This window comes from Trichomycterus rosablanca, unplaced genomic scaffold (genome assembly GCF_030014385.1).
Source record: "Trichomycterus rosablanca isolate fTriRos1 unplaced genomic scaffold, fTriRos1.hap1 scaffold_149, whole genome shotgun sequence".
In the NCBI taxonomy this organism is placed as follows: Eukaryota; Metazoa; Chordata; class Actinopteri; order Siluriformes; family Trichomycteridae; genus Trichomycterus; species Trichomycterus rosablanca.
The window spans coordinates 23,646-48,225 of record NW_026946977.1 but is presented as its reverse complement, the minus strand read 5'-3'; the positions used below and the strand labels follow the sequence as shown (position 1 = coordinate 48,225).

At 41.8% G+C, this 24,580-nt stretch overlaps 1 protein-coding gene across 1 annotated transcript; it reads right to left on the bottom strand.

Moving 5' to 3' along the window:
• Window positions 1-8,645: 8,645 nt before the first annotated feature.
• LOC134305851 (tripartite motif-containing protein 16-like) lies at window positions 8,646-14,712 on the bottom strand. The gene is made up of 6 exons (XM_062990198.1): window positions 14,128-14,712; window positions 13,915-14,010; window positions 12,873-13,106; window positions 11,981-12,140; window positions 11,635-11,682; window positions 8,646-9,232 (listed from the first exon to the last, which is right to left on the bottom strand). Exons 1-6 carry the CDS (start codon window positions 14,710-14,712, stop codon window positions 8,697-8,699), a joined length of 1,659 nt encoding a protein of 552 aa, XP_062846268.1. The 3' UTR covers window positions 8,646-8,696.
• Between the last annotated feature and the right edge of the window lie 9,868 nt (window positions 14,713-24,580).

Below are 24,580 nucleotides of genomic sequence, written 5' to 3'. Positions count from 1 at the left end.
TAGTCCTCAATCAGAGTATTGTTGCTAAGGATGAAAATGCCCACAAATAGCAGCAGAAAACTTTGGTACACTGCGGTGCTCAATGTATCTTTGAGCAGAACAGGGCCAGTGTACAATAAAAATTGTCTAAACTCTGTGGCTTTCCACCTGTCAATTTCTCTGAGAGTCCTTGGTCGATGTGCAAACTCAATAGGTACATAGCTTTGGATACCCAGCAGCCTTTCCGTTAATGCGTTTTCCTGAAAGTTGGACAGCCTACAAGTGAGAGCACCTAACTTCAGCCACAGGTACAGAAGTCGCCGCATGACACCTAGGCACACAAGGTGCATGTAATCAAGAAGGAACCCAGATACCATTCCCAGAGATGTCTTTTCTAGAGCTGAAATACCATGGTGGTGATCCAAATCGGTCTTATTCCTGAAACTTTGATCTGTCCGTTGTGGCAGGTCGGTTCTAGGATACGTCATTCTGTTGTCTATGTAAACGCCTTCCTGTGTGCATTTCTCACACTCATGGTACCCTGTGTGACCTTTTATACACTTAATAAAAGCACGAGCTGGGGCATCACAGACCATTGAAGAGAGCTGCAAAGTTAACCTTACTCCCTCAAAGTCAAACCCCTCAGCAAGCTTGGCTATCTCTAATGCAAAGTCATCAAGAAACTCGTTTGGTGAATTAGGCTTTCTTTCACCACAAAACCGCCCAATTGTCACTGGCTCATGATGAGGCAAGTTAATAACAGTGCCAAGGATGGGCCACAGCTGCGTTGGTGAGCTTTTGAAAAGTGGTAGCCCATCAATATTGACTTGAAGTTTCAGGTGTTTTGTATTGGTCACTAAACCCTTGTTTTTTTGCAGAATGTGTGTAATTGATTGGAGCACACCAAAGTAGTAGTACTGACCACCGGCTTTATCCTGAATTGCAAGATCATTTGATCTTGCTGTACTCAAGAGTGTCCTGGCATCTTTTGGCAAGATTGAGTGATACTTGCCAAGGACATCTAGCAGTGCATTTATTGCACTGTGCGTGATGTGGTGTTGAATTGCCCATTTTGCTAGTTCATCACGCAAAGAATTAAACTCCAGTTCTGACTCTGATCCAGAATCAAAGTCCTCACAGTCAAAAAATCCATCATTAGTAATGCAACTGAGGTCATTTTTACACACAGCAGATTGGCAATCCATGAACTCCAAATCATCATCATCGTGGTCTTCGTCTTCAAGTAGAGCATTGTTTTCCATTTCTGAATCAATGCTCTGCCCCCCCTCCCCCCCTTGTGCCTGAATTGACTCTAAGTCTCGATCAACCCATGCTTTTGTTTTTCGCCTAAGTGTCCAATATGATGGTTTTCTGCAAGACATTCTGTACAGTTAGACAAAAGATACAAAACAGAATCATTGTCACATTCAATGTATGTTATTAAAGTTATTAAATGATCTATTGCTTGTTCATTACATACCTTTGTCTTCTGCGCACCTGTCTTGCTAGTGAACCTGATTATAAGAAGACAACTGTGAGTAATTGTATAAAAAAAGGTTAATATGGTAAATAATCCATACTCCTTTGATAAGTGTACTCACTTAAAAAAATATATGGTTCTTCAAGGGTTCTTTAGTAAAGTGAATGACCATGAGCATTAAGGACCTATATAGAATGGAGAATTCGTTGTACATGTTTCTATTTAGCACCAAGAGGGTGCTTGTAGTGTTACAATGTCAAGCTTGTAACAGTAGAAGAACCCTTTTGGTGCTATATAGAACCATGCACAACACAATCTCCATCAATCTAAAGAACCATTTCACTATGCAAAGAACCTTTTAAGCATGAAATTGTTCCATATAGAAGTCATAGTTCTAAGTAGAACTACTTCCTTAACTAACGAACCCTTGAAAAAAATCATTGTTTTGTCAAAGGGTTCTCTGAGTCATGCCACAGAAGAACTACTTTTGGTTCCATAAAATACTATGTTTGTAGAAGGGATGTGTGAGTGTGAAGAAGTCTTAAAGAATCTTAATTTGGAAAAGGTTGTGTTTTTTGTTTTTTAATGTAAAGGTTCTTCACACTCTCACGTTCCTTGTGCAAACTTTGTATTTTATGGTAACAAACGTGGATCTTCTGTGGCATCACTCAGAAAACCCTTTGACAGTTTTCCATAAGGAAAAAAGTAATCCTGGATTGATCTTAATCACTATCTGGGAACACTGACCCTGTGGTGTGTTGAAATGTTTGCAAAGTTCCTGATTTTGTGCACTTTTTTGACTGCTCAACTATAGTGAAGGTAAATATATTTAAATGTAGGTTTGATCATTTTTACACATGTATTTAATAATAAATGGGAGATAATGTTAACTATCCATTGAACGACTGAATGTACCATGCTTCTTTAATATATAGTTTCTTGATGTTTGAAAGAACCTGTGTATTTTTATTCAGCATTGTCCAGAGCTGGACAGTTAACTGCTGGATTTCTTTCCAGACAAGCCAGAGCACATCAGGTTAACTGTTTAAAGACTGAGGCCAACTGATTACACAAGTATATGTGCCCAGGCTACTTTATGAAAACCTGCAGCCACACCGGCCCTTTGCGGATGTAGGGAACCCGCCTACTATTTATTTAACTGGCTGAAGCATGTATCACATGCTTTATGTGGAGAGGCGTGACTTCTCAAAAAAAAAAAACCCAAAGAACTAAAGGTGAGTGGTTTAGCTGCAGCTGATGAGAAACGGAGGGATTTCACGTAGTATGTTGAAATTTTCACTGCTTAAAAGTCTGCAGAGAGGTAATACTAACATTTTGTGTTTTTCTAAAGGCATGTTTCTTAGCGTTAGCTAAAGCTAAAATTAGACATTTACATTTTCAGCATTTAGCAGACGCTCTTATCCAGAGCGACTTACAGAAGTGATGAGGTTAGCTAGCTCGCTAGAAGGCCAATTAGTGAGGATACTAGTGCTTGCTAGCAAAAGTCGTTTAGCCCGTAATTACGCCACTGATGTAACCTTCGCTAGTAGTGTTAAGTTAACAGAATTGTATTCAGAATTGACACTTCTAACTAACAAATACCAAAACTATTTCCGGCTAATGCTATAGCTAGTTTTTTTTTTTGCTTCAAGCTAAAGTCGTAATGCTAGCCAAGTTAGCTAGCTAGTGCTACTTACTTTGTAAATGGGGGTAAATACTTTGTATGCAAACAGGAATGTAACTTATACTCAGGGAAGATGTATTGAAGAAAAGTCAGTGGAATTACTATATACAAAAAGCAACTATATGCTACAATAAATCGATGGTTTTGACGGGTAGAAGAGCAGCGTCTCGGGCTATAGCTTACAAAACCGTTGAGTGTCCGTTAACTGGTTCGCTCGCGCTAACCTTTTAAATTCGCCACGAAGATTCTAACTCATCCACGCGCACAGTTAGTGTTTCGTGCTTGAGCTATAACTCCTAATGAGATGATTTGTTAGTTCAGTGTTGGTATAAAAAGTGAGAACTTCAAAATATACAGGGATATGGATTTTAAATGCCAGGATTGGTAATCACTGGACTCCATTTCATGCCACCGATAGTCAGAGCGGTCAGATGACCGGAGCTCAGCGCTTCTATAGGTATAAGTAGGTCAGACCTGCGCAGCATTGCTAGTAATAGCTATCAAATAAACAAAAGGCATTCCCTGTGTGATATATACTATTTATATTTAACATAAAACACTCCTCATATGATGGGTTAGGTTGGGTGGTGTTCTTACCTGGATAATGTTTCGAAAGCAGAACTGTATAAGTGACTTGTCCAGAAAGTCGCCAATAAACAAGCCCTCGTCTTTCAGTTCCCCAAGCAGCTGTATCCAGTATTCCACACCTTGTTTGCGCATCATTCCCCACCAACTCTCAATTCTTTGGTTTGTAGTACTTGACCCACTGATAAAGCTCCTTTCTCCAGCTTTGTCATCAGTATCATCTTGGCGGAGGAATCTTTGCATGTCACGAATCACCACATTTTCCATCCCCAAGTCTGTACGGACGATCCTGGGGCAGCCGCCTACCTGATCCACGGCTTCCAAGAAGTACCCTCCTATAACCCGTGGGTCACTACTCGTGTGGGCTGCTTTAAGCCAAATTACTTTACGGGAAAAGCCATCGATGCAGCCATTAATGCAGATCCCATAGGTTTTCAATTTGTCATAAGAATCTACATGCCAGATGTAGTTAGGCCCTTCAGCAAAATACCGCCTACGGTTAAGTCGCCGTCTGCAACGCATTGCTGAGGCACCTGGGTTTAGAGCTGCAAGGATCAGTCGAACATCTTCCTTTCTTGCTTTAATGCCCCGTTCCAGGCATTTGCTGAACATCCATCTGTAGCCGTGTAGCCTTCCAGGTCCATCAATTTGTTGGGCGATGAAATCTGTCACTTCTGCCAAGTCTGTATACTGTCTGCGTCTGAGTTCATGTGCTTTCAGTTTGCGAAGCAAATGTCTCTTGCTCAGGATTATGCCATGTCTCACTGCAAGAGACTCCAAAATATCAGCATAATTCATTCCAAGATGGAAATAAAAAGAAATCAATTCACTCTCCATTTTCTAGGGAGCCGTAGATTGTTTGTTTTGGAGCCTTGATGTAATATGCAATTTCCTGGGTGTAAGAACGGAGCCCCTTGTACATTCCCACTCCTTAGTAAGTCGTGGCCACGCGTTACTAAGTCGTGGCCACGCGTTACTAAGGCGTGGGAACGCGTTAAGTAAGTCGTGGCCACGCGTTACTAAGTCGTGGCCACGCCTTAGTAACGCGTGGCCACGACTTAGTAACGCATTCCCACGCCTTAGTAACGCGTGGGAACGCGTTAAGTAAGTCGTGGCCACGCGTTATTAAGGCGTGGGAACGCGTTAAGTAAGTCGTGGCCACGCGTTATTAAGGCGTGGGAACGCGTTAAGTAAGTCGTGGCCACGCGTTACTAAGTCGTGGGAACGCGTTATTTTTTTTTTTAGGGGATGTCACCTTAGGGGCTCCGTACTTGGGGGCATTTCAGCAGGTGTAAAAATACAGCATGAGATGTATTTTTTCCAATTTGTTTAAACAGTTTTTTTATTTTTTTTTCTGGTTAAATAGTCAGTAGTAAGTTCCAAGACTCAGCCCATACGTATTCACTACCGTCCTCCACTGGAATTTGTTTTCATAATTTAGCATGTGAAGATCTTTTGTTTTTGGATCACTGAGATTTGATTTTTATTGCAGGTGTTTCAGTGTTAATGGTTGAGGATTTTATTACATTTATATACTGAATGTGTAATGCTATGTTATATTCAGACTGTATCTTGATTGTGTCAGGTACTGGTTGGAATAAAGTAATGCAATCTTGTATTTTCTTGTTGTTAACTTGTGCTTAATGTCTTACTATAGTATATGTTTTACAGCATGTGAAGGATGTGGTAATTTAGGATAGGATTTGGCAAATAGAAGTAAGTACCGGTTGAGTAAAGAAAGTAAGTCGGCTAAACAATAGAATTTTAGTAAGGCCAATGTAAAAATCGTGATGCATCATGTTGCCTTAAAATTTTGAGTTCTGCCAACAACTTAATTTTTTCAGTCAAGTTAGAATTTCTTGTTTTGCAAACAGGGCATTTATAGTTCAATGAACTCAAAAACTGAACAGGAATTTTGTAGTTATCAGAACATTACGTTCTTAATAGCCTGAACTAAATAATCAGTGTTGCTTATACAAGCAAATCTAAGTTGGCTAAACAAGCAAATATTAGTAAGAATGACTTCAGTGCAGTTGTTGAGATAACTAAAAAATCTTAGTGCATCATGTTGCTTTAATATTTTGAGTTTTCTCAACAATTTGTTTTTTACAGTGCACTCCATAAAAGATGGCTGATGCCACCACTGTGTCAAAGAAAGTCCTCAGGAGTGCCCCCCGCACTCCAAATGACCTCAGTCGCCTAAGCAGGTAGAGTCTGCTCTGACCTTTTTTATAAAGTGCAGTAGTGTTAGCTGACCAGTCCAGTTTGTTATTTAGATGAACACCCAGGTACTTATAAGAGTCCACTCTCTCAATGTCCATTCCCTGGATGTTCACTGATGGTAAAGTGGATCTGCACCTGCGGAAATCCACCACCAGCTCTTTGGTCTTTCCCACGTTTAACTGGAGGTGGTTCTGCAGACACCAGTCCACGAAGTCCTGAATCAGTCCTCTGTACTCACTGTCCTCGTCATTGTTTATGAGTCCGACAATCGCTGAGTCGTCAGAGAACTTCTGGAGGTGACAGTCCGGTGAGCTATACATGAAGTCAGCCGTGTACAGGGTGAAGAGAAACGGTGCCAAGACCGTTCCCTGAGGGGCCCCTGTGCTGCTGACCACCATATCAGACACACAGTCCCGTGCCCTCACATACTGTGGTCGGTTAGTGAGGTAGTCCAGTATCCAGTTGGACAGGTGACTGTCCACTCCAACAAGATCCAGTTTGTCCTTCAGGAGCCCCGGTTGTATGGTGTTAAAAGCACTGGAGAAATCGAAGAAGGTGATTCTCACAGTGCTCCCAGGTTTCTCCAGCTGAAAAAGAGCTCTGTGTAACAGAGAGATGATGGCATCATCCACCCCGACGCCAGGTTGGTAGGCAAACTAAAGAGGGTCCATGAATGGGCTCACCAGAGGGCGGAGATGGGTAAGGACCAGCCTCTACAGTGATTTCATCAACTGTGTAGCTGTCGAGGTCCTTTGGGTGCTGTGTTTTCGGCACAGGTACCACACAAGATGTTTTCCACAGCTGTGGTACTCTTCCCAGCTTCAGACTCAAGTTGAACATGTGCTCGACTACCCCGCACAGCTGATCTGCACAGGACTTGAGGAGCCTGGCACTGATGCCATCTGGACCTGCAGCTTTCTTCACCTTGATTTTCCTCAGCTCATTCCTCACCTGGGCTGTTGTGAAGGACAGATTGGAGCATGGGGGCTGGGTGTTGAAGTGCGTGAATGGGAAGTTAAAGTTGCTAGCAGATGAACCAGTGGGGGGTGGTGGTGATAAGGGCGTGAGTGTGAGAGACGACGGGGGAGGGCAGCAAGTTGGTGGTGCCACAGAAGGGGGATTCAGCCGTAATGTCTGTGTAGGGGGAGGGACAGGTGAGTGATCAAATCTATTGAAGAACAAATTGAGTTCATTCACCCACTTCTGGTCCCCCACCACCTGGGAGTCGGGCTTCTTGTGGCCAGAGATGGTTTTAAGGCCTTTCCAAACTCCGCTGACATTGTTCTGCTGTAGTTCTTCTTCCAACTTCCTCCTGTAGCCGGCTTTCCCCTCCCTGATCTTCCTTCTCAGTTCTCTCTGCACAGCTTTCAGCTCATCCTTATCGCCCGATCTGAAGGCCCTCTTTTTCCTTTTTAGGAAAGCCTTTATGTCAGGATTTATCCACGGCTTATTGTTGGAGAAACACCAAACAGTCTTGGTGGGGACAGTGTTCTCCACACAGAAGTTGACATAATCCGTAATGCAATGAGTGAGACTGTCAATGTCCTCCCCATTAGGCTCACACAGTTCTTCCCACACTGTTGTTTCAAAACAGTCCTTCAGAGCCTCTTCAGTCTCCTTAGACCATTTCTTCACTGTGCGTGTGACTGCTGGTTCTCTGTGCACAAGGGGTTTGTACACAGGCAGAAGATGAACCAGATTGTGATCAGATCTTCCAAGGGGAGGGAGAGGTGATGAGTTATAAGCCTCCTTTGTGTTGGCATAAAACAAGTCCAGTATTTTATTGTCTCTAGTGTGGCAGGTTACATATTGTGTGAAGGTGGACAGAGGGCGGGACATACGCAGCTATCGCGATAACATGCGAGAATTCCCTCGGGAGATAGTACGGTCTCATGCTAACGGCTAACAGTTCAATGTTTTTACAGCAGATTTGTTGCTTAATAGCGATGTGTCCAGAGTTACACCATATTTCATTCACAAATACTGCCAGTCCTCCTCCCTTCCTCTTACCGCTCTCCGTTGTCCTGTCCGCTCGGATGAGGTGAAAGCCATCCAGAGATACGAGCGTGTCCGGAATGAGCGCGTTGAGCCATGACTCTGTAAACACCATGACGCTACATTCCCGATACTCCCTCTGATGCAGCGTTAGCGCCGTCAGCTCGTCCATCTTATTGGTGAGATATCTTACATTCCCCATAATGATGGAAGGAAGAACCGGTTTATAACGTCTCCTTCTATCCCGACACCGAGCTCCAGCCCGTTTCCCCCGCTTCCTCCTCCTCAGCTCGCGGGGGATGTCATGCCTCTCATGCGGTAGCACAGCTGTGTTGCTAAGCGCTAACAGCTGATCCCTGGTGTAAACAATAGGAGCGTGGCTCCGCACGGGATCTCCAGACACAGTCGTAAACAGCAAAAATAGTAGTGCAAAAACCAAAACAAGCACCAGTTTGGTGTCCATTGTGCATAAAAACAAGTACAAACACTTAACTAACAAAAAGTAAAACTTAAGTACTTAAAAGTAAGGAAAAAAGTAAGAAAAAACTCAAACGTGAGCAGGAGCTGTTGCAACAGGCAGCCACCTCTGCGGCGCCTTCCGTTAATAAAGGGGGTAAATACTTTTTCACAGCACTGAATAAATGGTGGTTAATAAATTGAAAAAGAAAATCTTCATAAATGTATCACTGCCTCACAGATTCTAAAATCACTCAAACAGTTTAATGTTAGACTTTCACGTAAATTTTACATTTAATTTGTTAAATCTGACAGTTTCACTTCTGACCCTGGATAAAGAAAAAACCCCGGGTAGAGGAGCTGAGTGAACGTGGTCTGAACTCTGTGGAGGAGCTTCATTGTATCAGAGACGCTGTAGAAGGACAGAGTTCCTGCTTCATAATCCACATACACTCCTATTCTAGAGGAACTCGGCATTATGGGAATTTTAGTCTCTTTGTTATTGGGCCTGAATAGAAATCCGAATGGAGAACACTCTAATCTCCAGGACTGATCATTACATCCAAACAAACACTCACCACCATCTCCCTTCCTGCTGATGCTTTTATATGACACTGCTATATAAACCCCATAATTCCCACTCCACTCAACCTCCCAGTAACAGCGTCCACTCACACTCTCTTTACACAGAACCTGAGGCCAACAATCAAATCTATCTGGATGATCAGGATACGACTGTAATGTTCTACTGCAGGTCACCACTTTGTTCTCCTCAGACAGACGGAGGTTTTTATTTACTGTGTTTGGATCCAGTGTGAACCGACAAACATCTGGAGAGGAAACACAAAATAAACCAATTAACATAGAAGAGAGAGAGAGAGTGTGTGTGTGTGTGTGTGTGTGTGTACACTATGTGTGTGTACAGTGTATGTGTGTGTGTACAGTGTGTGTGTGTACAGTGTGTGTGTGTGTGTGTGTGTGTACACTGTGTGTGTACAGTGTGTGTGTGTGTGTGTGTACAGTGTGTGTGTGTGTGTGTGTGTGTACACTGTGTGTGTACAGTGTGTGTGTGTGTGTGTACAGTGTGTGTGTGTGTGTGTGTGTACAGTGTGTGTGTACAGTGTGTGTGAGAGAGAGAGTGTGACTAAACAAACACACACACACAAACACTGTACAATCACACAAACTCTACACATACACACAAACACTGTACAATCACACAAACTCTACACATACACACAAACACTGCACAATCACACACATTAGACAAACACTACACAATTACACAAACCCCACACATATACACAAACTCACACATACATTACACAAACACTACACAATCACACAAACACTGCACAATCACACAAACTCTACACATACACACAAACACTGTACAATCACACAATCTCTACACAATCACACAAACTCTACACATACACACAAACACTGTACAATCACACAATCTCTACACATACACACAAACTCTACACATACACACAAACACTGCACAATCACACAAACTCTACACATACACACAAACACTGGACAATCACACAAACTCTACACAATCACACAAACAATGCACAATCACACAATACAAACGCTACACAAACACAACACGAACACAAATACACAGACACTACACATACAAATACTACTCAAGCACACAAATGCAACACAAACTCATAAACACTACACATACATGCAGTCACTAAACATGCATACAGACACTGCACAATTACACAAACACAAAAACAAATGCTACACAAACACATGAACAACTACACAAAAATACACAAACACATACATTACACACACTACACATACACACAGATAATACTCAAACACACACAAATGCTACACAAACACACACATACATTACACAAACACTGCACATATACACACAGACACTACACATACACACAGATAATACTCAAACACACATAAATGCTACACAAACACACAAACACTACACAAACACACACATACATTACACAAACACAACACATTCACAAACAGTACACAGACACACACCAGCAACACACAATCCAACAACAAACACACACACAGTAATGCTAATAAAGCTTTTTGAATTGTGTGTTTCAGTGTTTCAGTGTGCGCGCACACGTGTAAATGTGTATAAGCATGTATGTGAGTGGGTGTGTCTCTGTAACTGTGTGAATGTGTGTTGGTTTATGTTAGTGTGTGTGTGTGTGTGTGTGTGTATTTCAGTGGTTTCTGTGACTGAATGATTGAGACTCATAAAATCTCCTGGATCATAAATATACAGACAGCAGTTTAAATGATTGTTTTACTTGTTTTAACTTCATGGCCTCTGAAGTTCTTGGTGATTTTAAATAACTATTGAAGAAGAGTACATGGAACCGTGGTCTTTGGCAGGGACTCAAAATGTCCCTAATCTGAGGCATGATCACTGTCAGAACGATGTCACCACTGTCCAAACAAATTCAAAAACAGATAAAAAAGTAATTGCAATATATCAGTCTGGAAAAAGTTACAAAGCCCATTCTAAGGTTTTAGTACTTCAGCGAACCACAGTAAGAGCCATGATCTCCAAATGACATCTGGAACAGTTAAGATTGCTTCAAGAGCTCATCAACGTCTCATCAAGGAAAATATACAAGAACCCAGACAAACATTTAGGAAACCGCAGGACCTGCTGTCCTCAATTTAGATCTGATTTAATGATTCCAGTATTAGAAGGAAACTGAGCACAAATTAAGTCCATGGGAGAGTCAAGTAGTAAAATCACTGTTAACTAAGAGGAACATAAAGCCTCGCCTCTCATTTACCAATATAAGATCCTTAATGACCCTCAAGCATTTTGGTGATGATGTTCTGTGAACTGATGAGTCAGAATTCTTATACTTGCAATGAAGTTAAAACAGCATTTTACAATAAAAACATCTTACTAACAGTCAGTCATGGTGGTGGTAGTGTGATGGTGTTTTAGGGCTAAAGAAGAACATCTGGTCATCAGTCCATGATTTAAAGATTAAACACCAATAACAAGAGCAGATCTTTGTTAAAATAAATCTGAGGAAATAAAGTTTAGGTTTTGGACTTAATCAAATCTGGACTTGAACCAAACTGAGCTGCTGTAGCATCTTAACTAGTAACGTGTAACAAATATGTAAAATAACAGATAACTGGGGGGTGAAAATACTTTTTCACTGCACTGTGTATGTTTGTGTGCTCGTGAAGAACTTACATTGTAGAAAATCTTCTGTAATAGGTGAAGTAATCCGGACTTTCTTCACTGCAGAAAGAGTAACAGTACAATCACTAATCACAGTTAATACATATTTACACCAGAAACTGTTGCAGGTAAAGCCAGTAAAAAGTTTGGCTTGTTCTCCCAGTGTTTGTCTAAATTGACATTAAGTCTGGGTAATTGACCAAGTGTGAGTGTATTTCATTCACCATGACCAGTACTGGGTTGATGAGTAAATGAATGATGTTGTTAAATGTTCATGTTGGTGGATTTGATTGTTTTGTTTGATGTTTGAGTACTGAAGCATTTTGGAGACAATGGAACACTGAGGGCTTAAACTCACCTTCATCTGGTATCTTCTCACACTGATCTTTCCAGAATTCTTCTACTTTCTCTCTCAGCTGAGATACAGACTTTGTAACATCATCAAATGAGAGGAAAGGACTGATTGTGATGGTGGCTGATTCTGCAGATCCAGCAGGAGCCGAGAGAGAGTGAAAATTCTACATCCAGATAAATAATGTTCACAGAGAAACAACAAGATGATGATGAATCACAAATGATGGACAACAGACATGAAGCACAGAGTGATGTTTCTCCTAATAACATTAACAGTATTTCATGATCTCTTAGAAAAGCTGATTCTGATTCTCACAATTTTTCAGAACCCCAAGTGTTACGACTTTATGGGTCATAATGTGTTTTGTGTAGGTGGGGTTTCCCTATTTTACAGATTTGTGGAAGATGCATGAACATGCGCAAAAGTTACCACCATGTGAAGATGCCTATAAAAAGGAGACCTCAGGGAAGACAGGAGAGGATGCTTTGCTTGTGATGTGGTTTTTGTTGCATTTCCGGCTCTCCCCAACATGTTTGAATGAATGCTAACAATAATCAAGTTTAAGGGAACAAATCTTTCAACAAAAGGCATCAGGTTTTAAAGATTTTTAGTTAAGGGGACGTCAAGTTACAAGGTACCGCTGTAATTTATTACTTGGACTGGTGCAGCAATAATATAATTATTTTTAGTTCTGTTAAAAATAATTCTGTTAAAAATCACTGAGGCCAGTACTGGGCTAGTAAGCAGAAGGTTACTGGTTCAAGCCCCGCGGCCACCACCAAGTTGCCACTGTTGGGTCCCTGAGCAAGGCCCTTAACCCTCAATTGCTCATTGTGTTCAGGTCATTGTGTAAGTCGCTTTGGATAAAAGTGTCTGCTGAAAATGTAAATGTTACCTGGAGGAAATGGACGGGATCCTCTGTGTGTGAAAGCTGTTCCAGTTCAGCATCTTTCCTCTTCAGCTCTACAATCTGCTCCTCCACCTGCTTCAGGACTTTTTCAGCTCGACTTACTTCTGCTGTCTCTCGATCTCTGATCAGATCTTTTAGCTCAGAGCATCTTCTGTTAATTGAGTTGATTAGTTCAGTACAGATCCTCTCAATGTTTTTCACTGCTGTCTGTGCAGAACACTGTTAGAAGATTCAGAAAGAGGAAACGTTTCTCACTCAGATATTTGTCCATCCTTCACATTCATATGTAGCTACTGGCCAGACTAAGACTTTCATCTCATAGCTTGGTGATGGTGCTAATGGCTTGACTTTTCATACCCTTGAAAATGTTACCATCATCATCATGTCCACATGATGCAGTACTTGATACTCTACTTCCCAAATATAAGAAAGAGTTCCAGTCTTCTACCTTCCACCTTAAACTCCAGCACTTCTTCAGTGTTCATCATCACTTTAGTTTTTACTGCATTTATCAGCATGTTATATTTCCTCACAGAACACACCTGCTCCTGTATGTCCTTAATTCAAAATTATATGTGTGGATTAAATCTAATAATACGCAAAAACACCATATATACTGTGAAATGTGCTGGTGGTAGCATATTGTTACAGAAATACTTTTGAGTATCAGGAAACACCAGCCGGGACAGGACTGGGATTCAATTTAGTGATCTTCTCAAGTCAATAATCAATAACAACTATCAATAAGTCAATAACAACAATCAATAATATTCTTGGGTGGCTCAGTCAAAGCCCTAATCTGATCTTATCACCCTTATCATTATTAGCACAACCTTAAAATTGTTGTACAGCATTAATCACCAACTAACCAGGCAGAATGTGAAGATTTTTTGAACAAAAATGAACAAAAATGTTTGTTTATGTTTACAAAGTTACCTGAGATATAAAATATCTCATTTTTAATGGAGATTGGTTTAATGGAGGCGAGTCGGACTGATCCTGAGAGCTTTTTGTTGATAAAACTTACCTTGTGAGACTCCATAGCATTTATCAGCTCACAAAGTTCCTTCTCTCTGTTCTGGATTTTCTCCTGGAATTTTCTCTGGATCTCCAGCAGCTGCTTCTACACAGAATAACAATTCAGAATTTACTTGTATTGTGTACGAGCACCACATAAACAACGTCAGTGTAAATGATAATGAGTTGTTACTTGTTAAAGAGAGCTGTGTAATATTTTTACCTGTTTCTCAGTTCTTTCTGCTGCAGCTGATATTGTATCATGTCCTTTATGATCATCCATGGTACACATCAGGCAGATACACTGCTGATCAGTACGACAGTAAACCTCCAGCAGTTTATTATGCTGAGAGCAGATCTGATCCTGGAGTCGTCTGGAGGCTTTAACCAGCTTGTGATTCTTATAAGCAGAAGATTCATAGTGAGGCTGAAGGTGAGTTTCACACAAAGAGGCCAAACACACCAGACAGGATTTAACAGCTTTGGATTTTTTCCCAGTGCAGGAATCACACTCCACATCTTCAGATCCAGCAAAACAGTGACCAGGATGTGGAGCTTGAAGTTCTGTTTTCCTTAGTTTCTCCACAACTCCAGCCAGAATTGTGCTTCTTCTCAAAACAGGTCTTGGAGTGAAGGTTTGTCTACACTGTGGACAGCTGTATGTTCCCTTATCATCCTCCAGATCCCAGCAGTTATTAATACACACCATACAGAAACTGTGTCCACATGATGTAGTTACTGGATCCTTCAGTGTTTCAAGACAGACTGAACAGCTGAACTCGTCCTGAGTTACTGAATTTTTGGACATTTTTCTACACGTAAACAGAAACACCAGTAAACACAGCAGGTTATTTACAGCAGCTCAGATTTCCTGGTTTAGTTCGTGAGCATCATGTTTATGTTTACTTTTCTCGATTTCTGTTCATTTAAAATTTTTTGATTATCTTTTGTACTCATGCTGTGGGACTTTTAATTTGCAATGTTGTTGTAGTAAGTAGTATAAGACACTAGTTAACTACTACAACCTTCATCTTATCAAAACTTGCATTTCTTAATTTTTGTTAATCTTCTATATTTTATTATTGCTGTACCTTTACTGTAGTACATTTTATGATTCGTTACTGTACCCATGCTTTAGGACTTTTATAATGTGGTTGTAGTAACTAGTACAAGTGACAAGTTAACTACTACATCCTTGGTTGTAGAATTTTTTTTTTTTTTTTTTTACTTTTAATTCTTTATTACTGTACCCATACTGTAGGGTTTGTTTCTGTAATGTAAGTGTAGTGGGTGGTACATGTCACTAGGTAACTATTGCATCGTTTATTATATTAAAATGATTGATTTTAGAATTGTTGACACTATATATTGTTACTGTACCCATACTGAAGTACTTTATACAGTTATATTGAATGGTACATGCCACTGGGTAATAACTACACCTCGGCTTCATGCACTTTGTAGACGCTCCCTTAGCACTTCCTTATCATTTCAACTCAGATGAAGCTCACATTTACAAAATAACAGAAAATAAAAATGTACAGAAAAAACGTTTTAAACATATTTGATTGTAGTTTGTTCCTTGTTTACTGCAGAATCAGTTAATGCAGTTTCACTTATTTTTGGATGTTTATTAGCCGAGAACGAGACGAAAGAAACTCGAATGTCAGGCGAATGTCCAAGACTTCCTGGTTTAGTTCGTGAGTGTTCTGTTCAAAACAAGTGTGTTTAAATCAAATCAACAATCTGAACTACATAAAGTAACAATACACAGTAATGTACAGAAGTGTGGAAATGTATAAACTCACCTGCGTTCATCAACTTCAATTATTAACAAAACTACAAACACGGAACAGATCCACACTCAAACAGAACAGGATCAGATCAGTTTCACTTCTGCTGAACTAAAGAGAGAGAGAGAGAGAGAGAGAGAGAGAGAGAGAGAGAGAGAGAGACTTTTTTTGACTTTTAAGACACCTTTAATCAACATTTTCAGATAACACCAGCAGTTAAAACCAGCTCAAGGAAAATCCAATGAGACAAGGGAGAAAAAAATTAAAATAAAATTAATAATAAATAAATTATACAACAACGATTAAAACAGTCATATTACAGTGACAGTAATTTAGATATTCATCACCAACTCACCAAGATCACCAGGTTCACACAAAATACCCCCAACCCCCCACACGTCAAAAAAATTATCTACATTATCCATGATGGTATAATATGTAAATTCAATCAATAATCGCTTTCTCACTAAACCTCTGACCATCAAGACTGGATCGGTACCACCACAACCCTTGATCCTGCTCTTCCTTGTGCACCAGATTGCCAATTTTGCGGCACCATACAGAAAATTTAAAAGAACCACTTTATGTCTATTTGTAACAGAGTACTTGGGCCCATAAATAAAAAAACTTTTGTCAAAAAAACCTACAAATCCAATTCCCCAGTTCTTAATTAAATTCAAAAGGGGGTCTAAACGTGAACACTGTAAAAAGACATGAAAAAGTGACTCAGTGGCCCCACAAAAAGGACAGCTGTCACTAGCCGAAGGATCAATCCGTGCCACGTGCCTGTTGGTAGCTAAGATCCCATGCACAATCCTCCACTGGAGGTCACCCACCCTCTTCTGAATGGGTCTTTTGTACAGGGACCGCCAGCTACCCTTAGGGGAAAAACCAGCCCCAACAACCACTGCCCATTTGGTCTCTCTTAAGTCTCGCAAGTTGTGAAAATGCACAGCTTTAACACAAGCCATGTACAGTGACCGTTTTTGTAGAGTGCTAAAGACACCCAGTGTAGGCATTTTGGAAGACAGCAGTGTCCCCTGTCCCTCCTGCCAATCCTCCCAGCCCAAGTCCATCACTATATCTGGAAAAATGGCCTCATCACTCCGACATTGCTCAACAGGGGTCATTCTAAGGTACTCGGACACAGAGGCAGACATATCAGATTTTAAATGGTCTAGTACCTGCCCAACCAGGCGCAAAGACCTAAAACCGACCCGTTCTGCCAGCTGTTCTACCGGTACCCAGTCCATACCTCTCCTTAAGTGGCAGAGCTTAGTAATTCCACTCTGTATCAGACGACCTCTCACAGAGCCTGAAATCTGGCCCAGAGATGGAAAAACCGGGTTAAAAAACAGTGGCTCTTCAAAAATCCATGCAGATGGTACATCACACTCCTTTGAGAAGGAAAACAGTTGCCAAGCCTCCATAGCAGCCGAGTAAAAGGGTGTCAGGCCCCCTAAATCCATGGTCTTCAGTGAAAGAGAGAACAAATGTCTATCCAAGCCCAAACGCCCAGCAGTTCTCAAAAGAGCGCAGGCTACCTCCGTCCAACTGTGATGCTCATGGTACAGCAGGCGTTGTATAGCCTGCAAACGCAAGGCAGCCACTCTGGAACGAATGTCCATGAGCCCTTGTCCCCCCTCTTGCACAGGAAGGTACAAAACTGCAGCTCTCAACCAATGTTGTCCATTCCAGAAAAAATTCACCAGCTCTCTCTGAATATCATCAATAAGTCCCCTTGGTGGATTCAAGACAGTGAACTTATGCCATAAAGCAGATGCAACAAGGTTGTTGGCGACTAGAACTCTACCCCTATATGATAACTGGGGTAGCAACCAAGACCATTTGGACAACCTGGCACGGACTTTCTCCACTACACTTTCCCAATTTTTTGTTTTTGCTTCATCAGTGCCCAACCATACTCCTAAAAACTTCAGACCAGTTCTGCTCCACTGTATACTACCTGGAAGTTGTGGCAAAGAGTCACCCCTTATTTCTGAACCACACCAAAGAGCCTCAGTCTTACCCCAATTTAGTTTTGCGGAGGTGGCCTGTTCATAAACCTGTAATGCATTTTTCAATGCCAAAATGTCTTGTTTATGACGTACCACTACTGTGATGTCATCAGCATATGCTGAAATCTTAACTATGCTGTTCCCAATCTGCAAACCAGACAACCTTTTCCTAAGTGAACACAAAAAAGGTTCTACAGCGAGCGAGTACAACTGTCCAGACAAAGGGCAGCCTTGACGTATTCCCCTTCCTACCAATACAGGAGTACTCAGACCCCCACCCGCCTTTATTATACAAGATGCCCCCGCATATAACAGCTTGATCCAAGAGATAAAACCATTTCCAAATCCAAAAGCCTTCAAGGTTGAAAAAAGATAGCCATGATCTACTCGATCAAAAGCTTTTTCTTGATCAAGCGATAAAAAACCAAAATCTGATCCAGACAGTTTAGCATAATCAAATAAATCTCTAATTAAAAACAGATTATCATAAATGGATCTTTTTGGTATGCAGTAGGACTGATCTTCGTTAATCACCATGTCTAAAACAGTTTTCAATCTATTTGCGATTGAACGAGATAAAATTTTATAATCAGAACACAATAAAGACACAGGTCTCCAGTTCGTCAGTCGGCAAAGATCCCCCTTTTTTGGAATGAGTGACAAAACAGCACGCTGACAGCTTATTGGAAGAACACCAGCACTGGAACTTTCCAGTAACACCTCATAAAAGTCCCTCCCTATAACTCCCCAAAAACTTCTGTAGAAGTCCACTGGTAAGCCGTCTATCCCAGGTGCTCTCCCAGGAGTGAGTTGATATACGGCCTCAGTGACCTCCTCAAAAGTCAATTCATTGTCCATTTCCAGTTGATACTGTTCATCCAGTTGAGGTAAGCCCTCAAGCAGGACATCTGCACTTTGCAGATCTGGAACATCTGCAGTGTACAGGTCTGAATAAAACTCTACAGCCAGCTTCCGAACCTCAACTGGGTCTGTGGCAATCATACCATCCTCTTTACGCACTGAAATCAAAGTCTTATGTACAGATGAGGGCTTTTCCAGATTGAAAAAGAAAGCAGTGGGAGCGTCCATGTCTTGCACAGAAAGGAACCTTGACCTCACCAGTGCTCCCTTTGCTTTTTCATGCAGAATGTCACTCAGCTCCTGAAATTTTGTGGTGAGCTCCGTCCGCAAATCAGGAACATTCTGATTTATCAATGAATTATGTATCCTTGTAATGTCCTTTTCTAAAGCAGTCATAGTGGTTCTTAGTCGGGATGTAGAGTAGGAAGTAAAATCTTGGCAGAAAACTCGTATTTGAGCTTTCCCCACGTCCCACCACTGCATTAGATTATCAAAATCTCCTTTTTTTCCTACCCACTCAGCCCAAAACAGCTTAAAATCTTCACAGAACCTTCTGTCTTGTAAAAGTGACTTATTAAAATACCACAGACAGGGTCTAGGTGTATGAAAATTAAAAGAAAAATCCACAGTACATAAGTGGTGATCAGAAAAAGAAGTGGGCTGTATACTAGATCGAGAAATTGTATCACGTGCACAGTCTGAAACATAAAACCTGTCCAGACGTGCTGCAAACACTCCCCTAGCCTCCACTTTAACCCAAGAATACTGCCTAACAGAGGGGTGTTTCTCTCGCCACACATCTATCAGTTCAAAATCAGAAACAATATTAGTAAGAACACGAGCAGACTGGGGGTGTGGCTCCTCTCCATTTCTGTCTTTAACAAAATCAAGGGTACAATTCCAATCACCTCCTAAGACAACAACATCTTCAGACGAGAAAGATTGTAAAAACTGCCTTAGCTTAGTAAACAGCTCACTTCTCTCTGATCCTCTATTAGGGGCATACACATTAATAAAAATAAAAACATGATCATAAACCTTGGCTCTAATCACAAGTAAACGCCCTGCTACAACTTCATTCACCGATAATACAGTTACTAAAGAGAATTGAGAGAAAAGAATGGCAACCCCTGCACTAACATTCGTCCCATGACTAAGATAAGCCTGCCCCTTCCACCATAAACCCCATTCAGAGACTGAATTATCATCACTGTGTGTCTCTTGTAAAAAACAAACATTTAATTTCTTAAAATTAAAAAGTTCAGAAAAAAGGGCCTGTTTACTCCTATCTCTAAAACCATTTACATTTAAAGTACCCACCCTCAAAACCCCCATTAAAACAGAAAAAAGAGAGAGGGAACAATAAAGCAGAAAACAGGTAAAGAGGACAGGATAAAACTTCTCCCCATGTGCTCTGTATTTATACAGCCTCACGATCAGAGACAAACCGTAAACCACTCCTCACATTTTTAGCTTTTCGGATGGCAGTGATGTGTTTTTTCAAACGGAACCGTTTCTGTTTGGAAAGAATTTCATACCCAACATCTCTTTGCGCCTTCAACACTGAAGCCACAAACGTATCTAAATCCGGGAAAAAATCAGTCACATCCACAGTTTTTCCCTTCGTCATATCCAAAAAAGAGTTGATCTGATCTACAGAGTACAGCATCTCACTTCCAAGTTGACTACCTCCAAAATCAGACACCACAGACATTCTGTCCTCCTCCATGTCCTCTTCTTGGGACACAACTGGACCTGACTGAGCGTCACATATACTCGCAGACATCTGCACTGAAGCATTGGCACCAACAGTGCTCAGGCCTTCCTGAGCACCCCCCTCACCACTTATATGAGCACCCTCCTCACCATTCACCTGAGCATCCCCCTCACCACTTACATGAACACCCTCCTCACCACTCACCTGAGCACCCCCCTCACCACTCTCCTGAGCACTCTCTTTATCACTCACCTTAGCACCCCCTTGCACACTCACCGCACCGCTCACCTGAGCACCCTCCTCACCGCTCACCTGGGTCTCCCCCTCACCACTCACCTTGGCACCTACCACACTTTCACCCTGGCTAGCTTGCTGCTGACCAGCCTCACTGTCTGAAACACTAGTTTTTAAACGCTCACTCACCTCAACTCCACAATGCGCCTCCGGAGCTGGAGCTGTGGACGATCCCTCACCTGAATCCTCAGGAGCGGTATCCGCAGCGTCCCTCTCCGGGGCGCCACCATTCTCAGCTGCGGTAGAATCCCGGTTCTCCTGCACAGTCCTCCGTTCATTCAATGGGCACTCAAAGCGCTTATGCCCTACATTGCCACACTGAAAACACCTCAAACTATCCGTACTGGCGAAGACCAGGTACGAGCCTTCACCATCCGAAACACGGAACGAGGCCTCGAGGGTTTTGTCCGCGCTGTTTAGAATCATGAGCACCTGGCGCCTGAAAGACAGGACGTGCTTTAGTCCTGATTTCTTGCATCCTAGTGGTATGTCCCTGATCTCACCCACAAATTTGCCAAAACGACTCAGCTCCTTTATTATTGGTTCATGGGACATGTACGGGGGAACATTAGAGATGGTGACCTTCGTCACGGGTGTAGAAAGGGGGGACACCGGCACAAAAGTCTCCTGCACCCAAATCCCACTCACTATCAGCTCATTGACCAGCTGTTTATCCTTCAAAAAGACAACCACAGCTTTATTCATGCGGGACGCGGAGTGGATCTGCTCACAGCCCACTTTCTCACCCACCGCGATCAGTACGTCTTCCACTGAGGCGGCAACAGGTGGAACACACCTGAAACCGTTTGATCGGGAAGAGAGAGACGGCGTCCCCGCCACGCGACGAGACGCCATTACTCCCCCCCGACTAGGCTCAGCTAGTTACCGATTACAGTGCACAGTAAATGAAATATAAAGAAAAAAGAATATAAACTCCCAAATAAGACTGTGAGAATTTAAAGAAAAAAAAAGAAAAGTAGTGTAGATTACTCACTCACTTCCACACACACCACCGCTCTCGCAAACTCACACTCGCCCCGCCCACTCCCAGCATGCAGAGAGAGAGAGAGAGAGAGAGAGAGAGAGAGAGAGAGAGAGAGAGAGAGAGAACCATCAACTTCTGGAACCATCTAAATGAGAGCGACCCCCAAACTTATCATTATAAAGCCCTGAAACACCAAGAGCTGAGCAAACATACCAGTCCCCTCATCCAACTGGTCCTGAGTCACTGCACCCATACACCACTAACACACACAGATACACCACTAACACACACAGATACACCACTAACACACACCGATACACTAATAACACACACAGACACTCCAACACACACAGATACACCACTAACACACACAGACACTCAAATAACACACACAAACACATTGCTAACACACACTGGCACACTAATAACACACACTAACACAATAAAGACTCAGGAACAAGAGAAATCTGTAAACCCAATTAGAATAAACCAAATTACACAAAAACTCCGAACTAAATATCTGAATTATTGGGAAACTGAAACTAAAACTCAAAGTAAAATGCAGTGTTATTTGGCCCTAAACAGACACTACAGTGCAGCAGATTATCTCAGCACAGTATCCGACCCTAAATTAAGAAACACCCTGACGAGGTACAGACTGAGCGCACACGACCTGGCCGTGGAGACGGGGCGACACACCCGGTCCTGGCTGCCCCGGGAGGAGAGGTTGTGTCAGCACTGCACTCTCAGTACAGTAGAGACGGAGCTGCACTTCCTCACCCGGTGTACCAAGTACCACCACGTCCGCTCCCAATTCTTCCCTAAATTTAACAACATCATCCCCAACTTTACCTCCCTCCCAGACCCCGACAAACTGCCCCACCTACTGGGGGAGCACAGAGAGAGCTGCACACTAGCAGCACTCTATACTTACACCTGCCACCAGGTGAGGGACAGTGGGTGACCATGTCTCATACACACATACACACACACATGCACAAACTGATTGTTTTACTACCTCATTATTGTAAATATTATACTTTTTATTGTTATTATTTTGCACTGTTTTTATTAATATTTTATTCTATTCTATATTTTTTGCACATGTAACTGTTCTGTATATTTTTGTTCTTTCTTATTTTTATTGTTTATATTTCCCTGTAACTTGCTTTGGCAATACGAATGTCCTTATTTGTCATGCCAATAAAGCTTCTTTTGAGTTTGAGTTTGAGTTTGAGTTGAGAGAGAGAGAGAGAGAGAGAGAGAGAGAGAGGTTTTCACACAACTTTATTTAAACATTCAGGACATCATATCCATAATAATTTTACATTACCTAAGTAAGCAAAGTGGAAGAAAATAAATAAATAAATAAAAATAAAACAAATAGATAGATAAATAAATAAACATTAGTACTTAAAAATTGTAATTATGGTTCAAAACCTTAATATTCAACATCACATAAAATCTTTCCTATACACCACATCGTACGGAATTCTGCAAGATTGTTAACCAGTTTGAAATATGTATATTCAATTCTGATCCGGGCGGCTAACATTCCTCTTAAAATCCCCTCAGCACTAACAGCTCCAGCTCCCCTTATTCTGTTTTTACGGCTTTTCCACACCGCTAACTTAGCGAGGCCTAAGACACAGTTAAGGAGACAGATTTTCTTTCAGTATTTGAAATTGTATTTGACACTACTAATAAATGCTTGATGTGAGAAGCGCTCATCAAATTCTCCAAACCACCTGGATAGTATTTGAAACAGACGACTTAGTCTGGGACAGAGAATAAAAAGATGTTCAACTGTTTCAACAGCTCCACAAAAGGGACAGTTTGACCTCACCTCTGAATTGAAATGGGCTACATGTTTGTTAGTGGCTATGGCCTTGTGGATCAGTCTCCACTGGAGATCTCCAACCTGCTTCTCAATGGGGGGCTTATAAAGAGAATGCCAGTGTCCCTTCATCAAAAGGCCATGCCCAAACACTCCTGACCACTTCCATGCCTGCACCTGTTATAGGACACTCTGATGGCGCACTTAACAGGGGTGTATCAAAGGACAAGATACTGTTCACATCTTCATTCTCTCCTACTCTCAGTGCTGAAACACTGATGGGAGGAAAGCACATGTTCCTTGTATGGATCTGCAGGTGCTGTTGTTCTATCACCTCTCTGCAGATTCCTGGGACTATCGCTATCACTTCATCCAGTATCTGTTTTAACAGACGCATGGAACGTATCCCTGTTGCGATTTGAAGCGATTCTGGCGATTTCCAACCAACCTGTTCCCTAAGATGCCCCAATAATGTGCATCCTGCCCTCACAAAAGCCTCTTTCAAACACCTTGAAGCCAGCAGTCTAAGAGGGAGAAATGGGTTATGAAACAATGGTTCTGTCATAATCCATTCTCCTGGTTCTATTGTTTTTCTATTGATTGAGAGGGTTGTTCGCCAAACTTTCAGCACAGATTGATAAAACGGTGACAAGTTTGTAATTTCTAAGTCTGTCAAATTTAAAAGGAATAACTGGTGATCATAGTTCATGTTTGTTGCTTTTCTGAGTAGAGCGCAAGCAATTCCTGCCCATCCTAAATGTTCTGTGAATAGCAACTTCTGAATGGTCTGTAAACGAAAGGAATCAACACGACTTCTCAGATCGATCAGCCCCTGTCCTCCTTCCTGTTTAGGAAGGTATAATACTGGGGCACGCACCCAGTGTTGCCCAGACCAAAAGAAATCTACCAGTTTGCCCTGGATTCTGTGTATTAACTGCTCTGGAGGTTCTAAAACAATAAACTTGTGCCACAGCATGGAGGCAGCCAGATTGTTTGTAACTAAAACTCTCCCTCTATAGGAAAGTTCTGGCATTAACCATTTCCAGCCAGCCAGCTTTGTTGAAACCTTATCCATCACGCCTTCCCAGTTTTTCAATTGATAATCAGTGGTTCCAAGAAACACCCCCAATACTTTTAGACCATCCCTCGCCCACTGTATATTCCCAGGGAG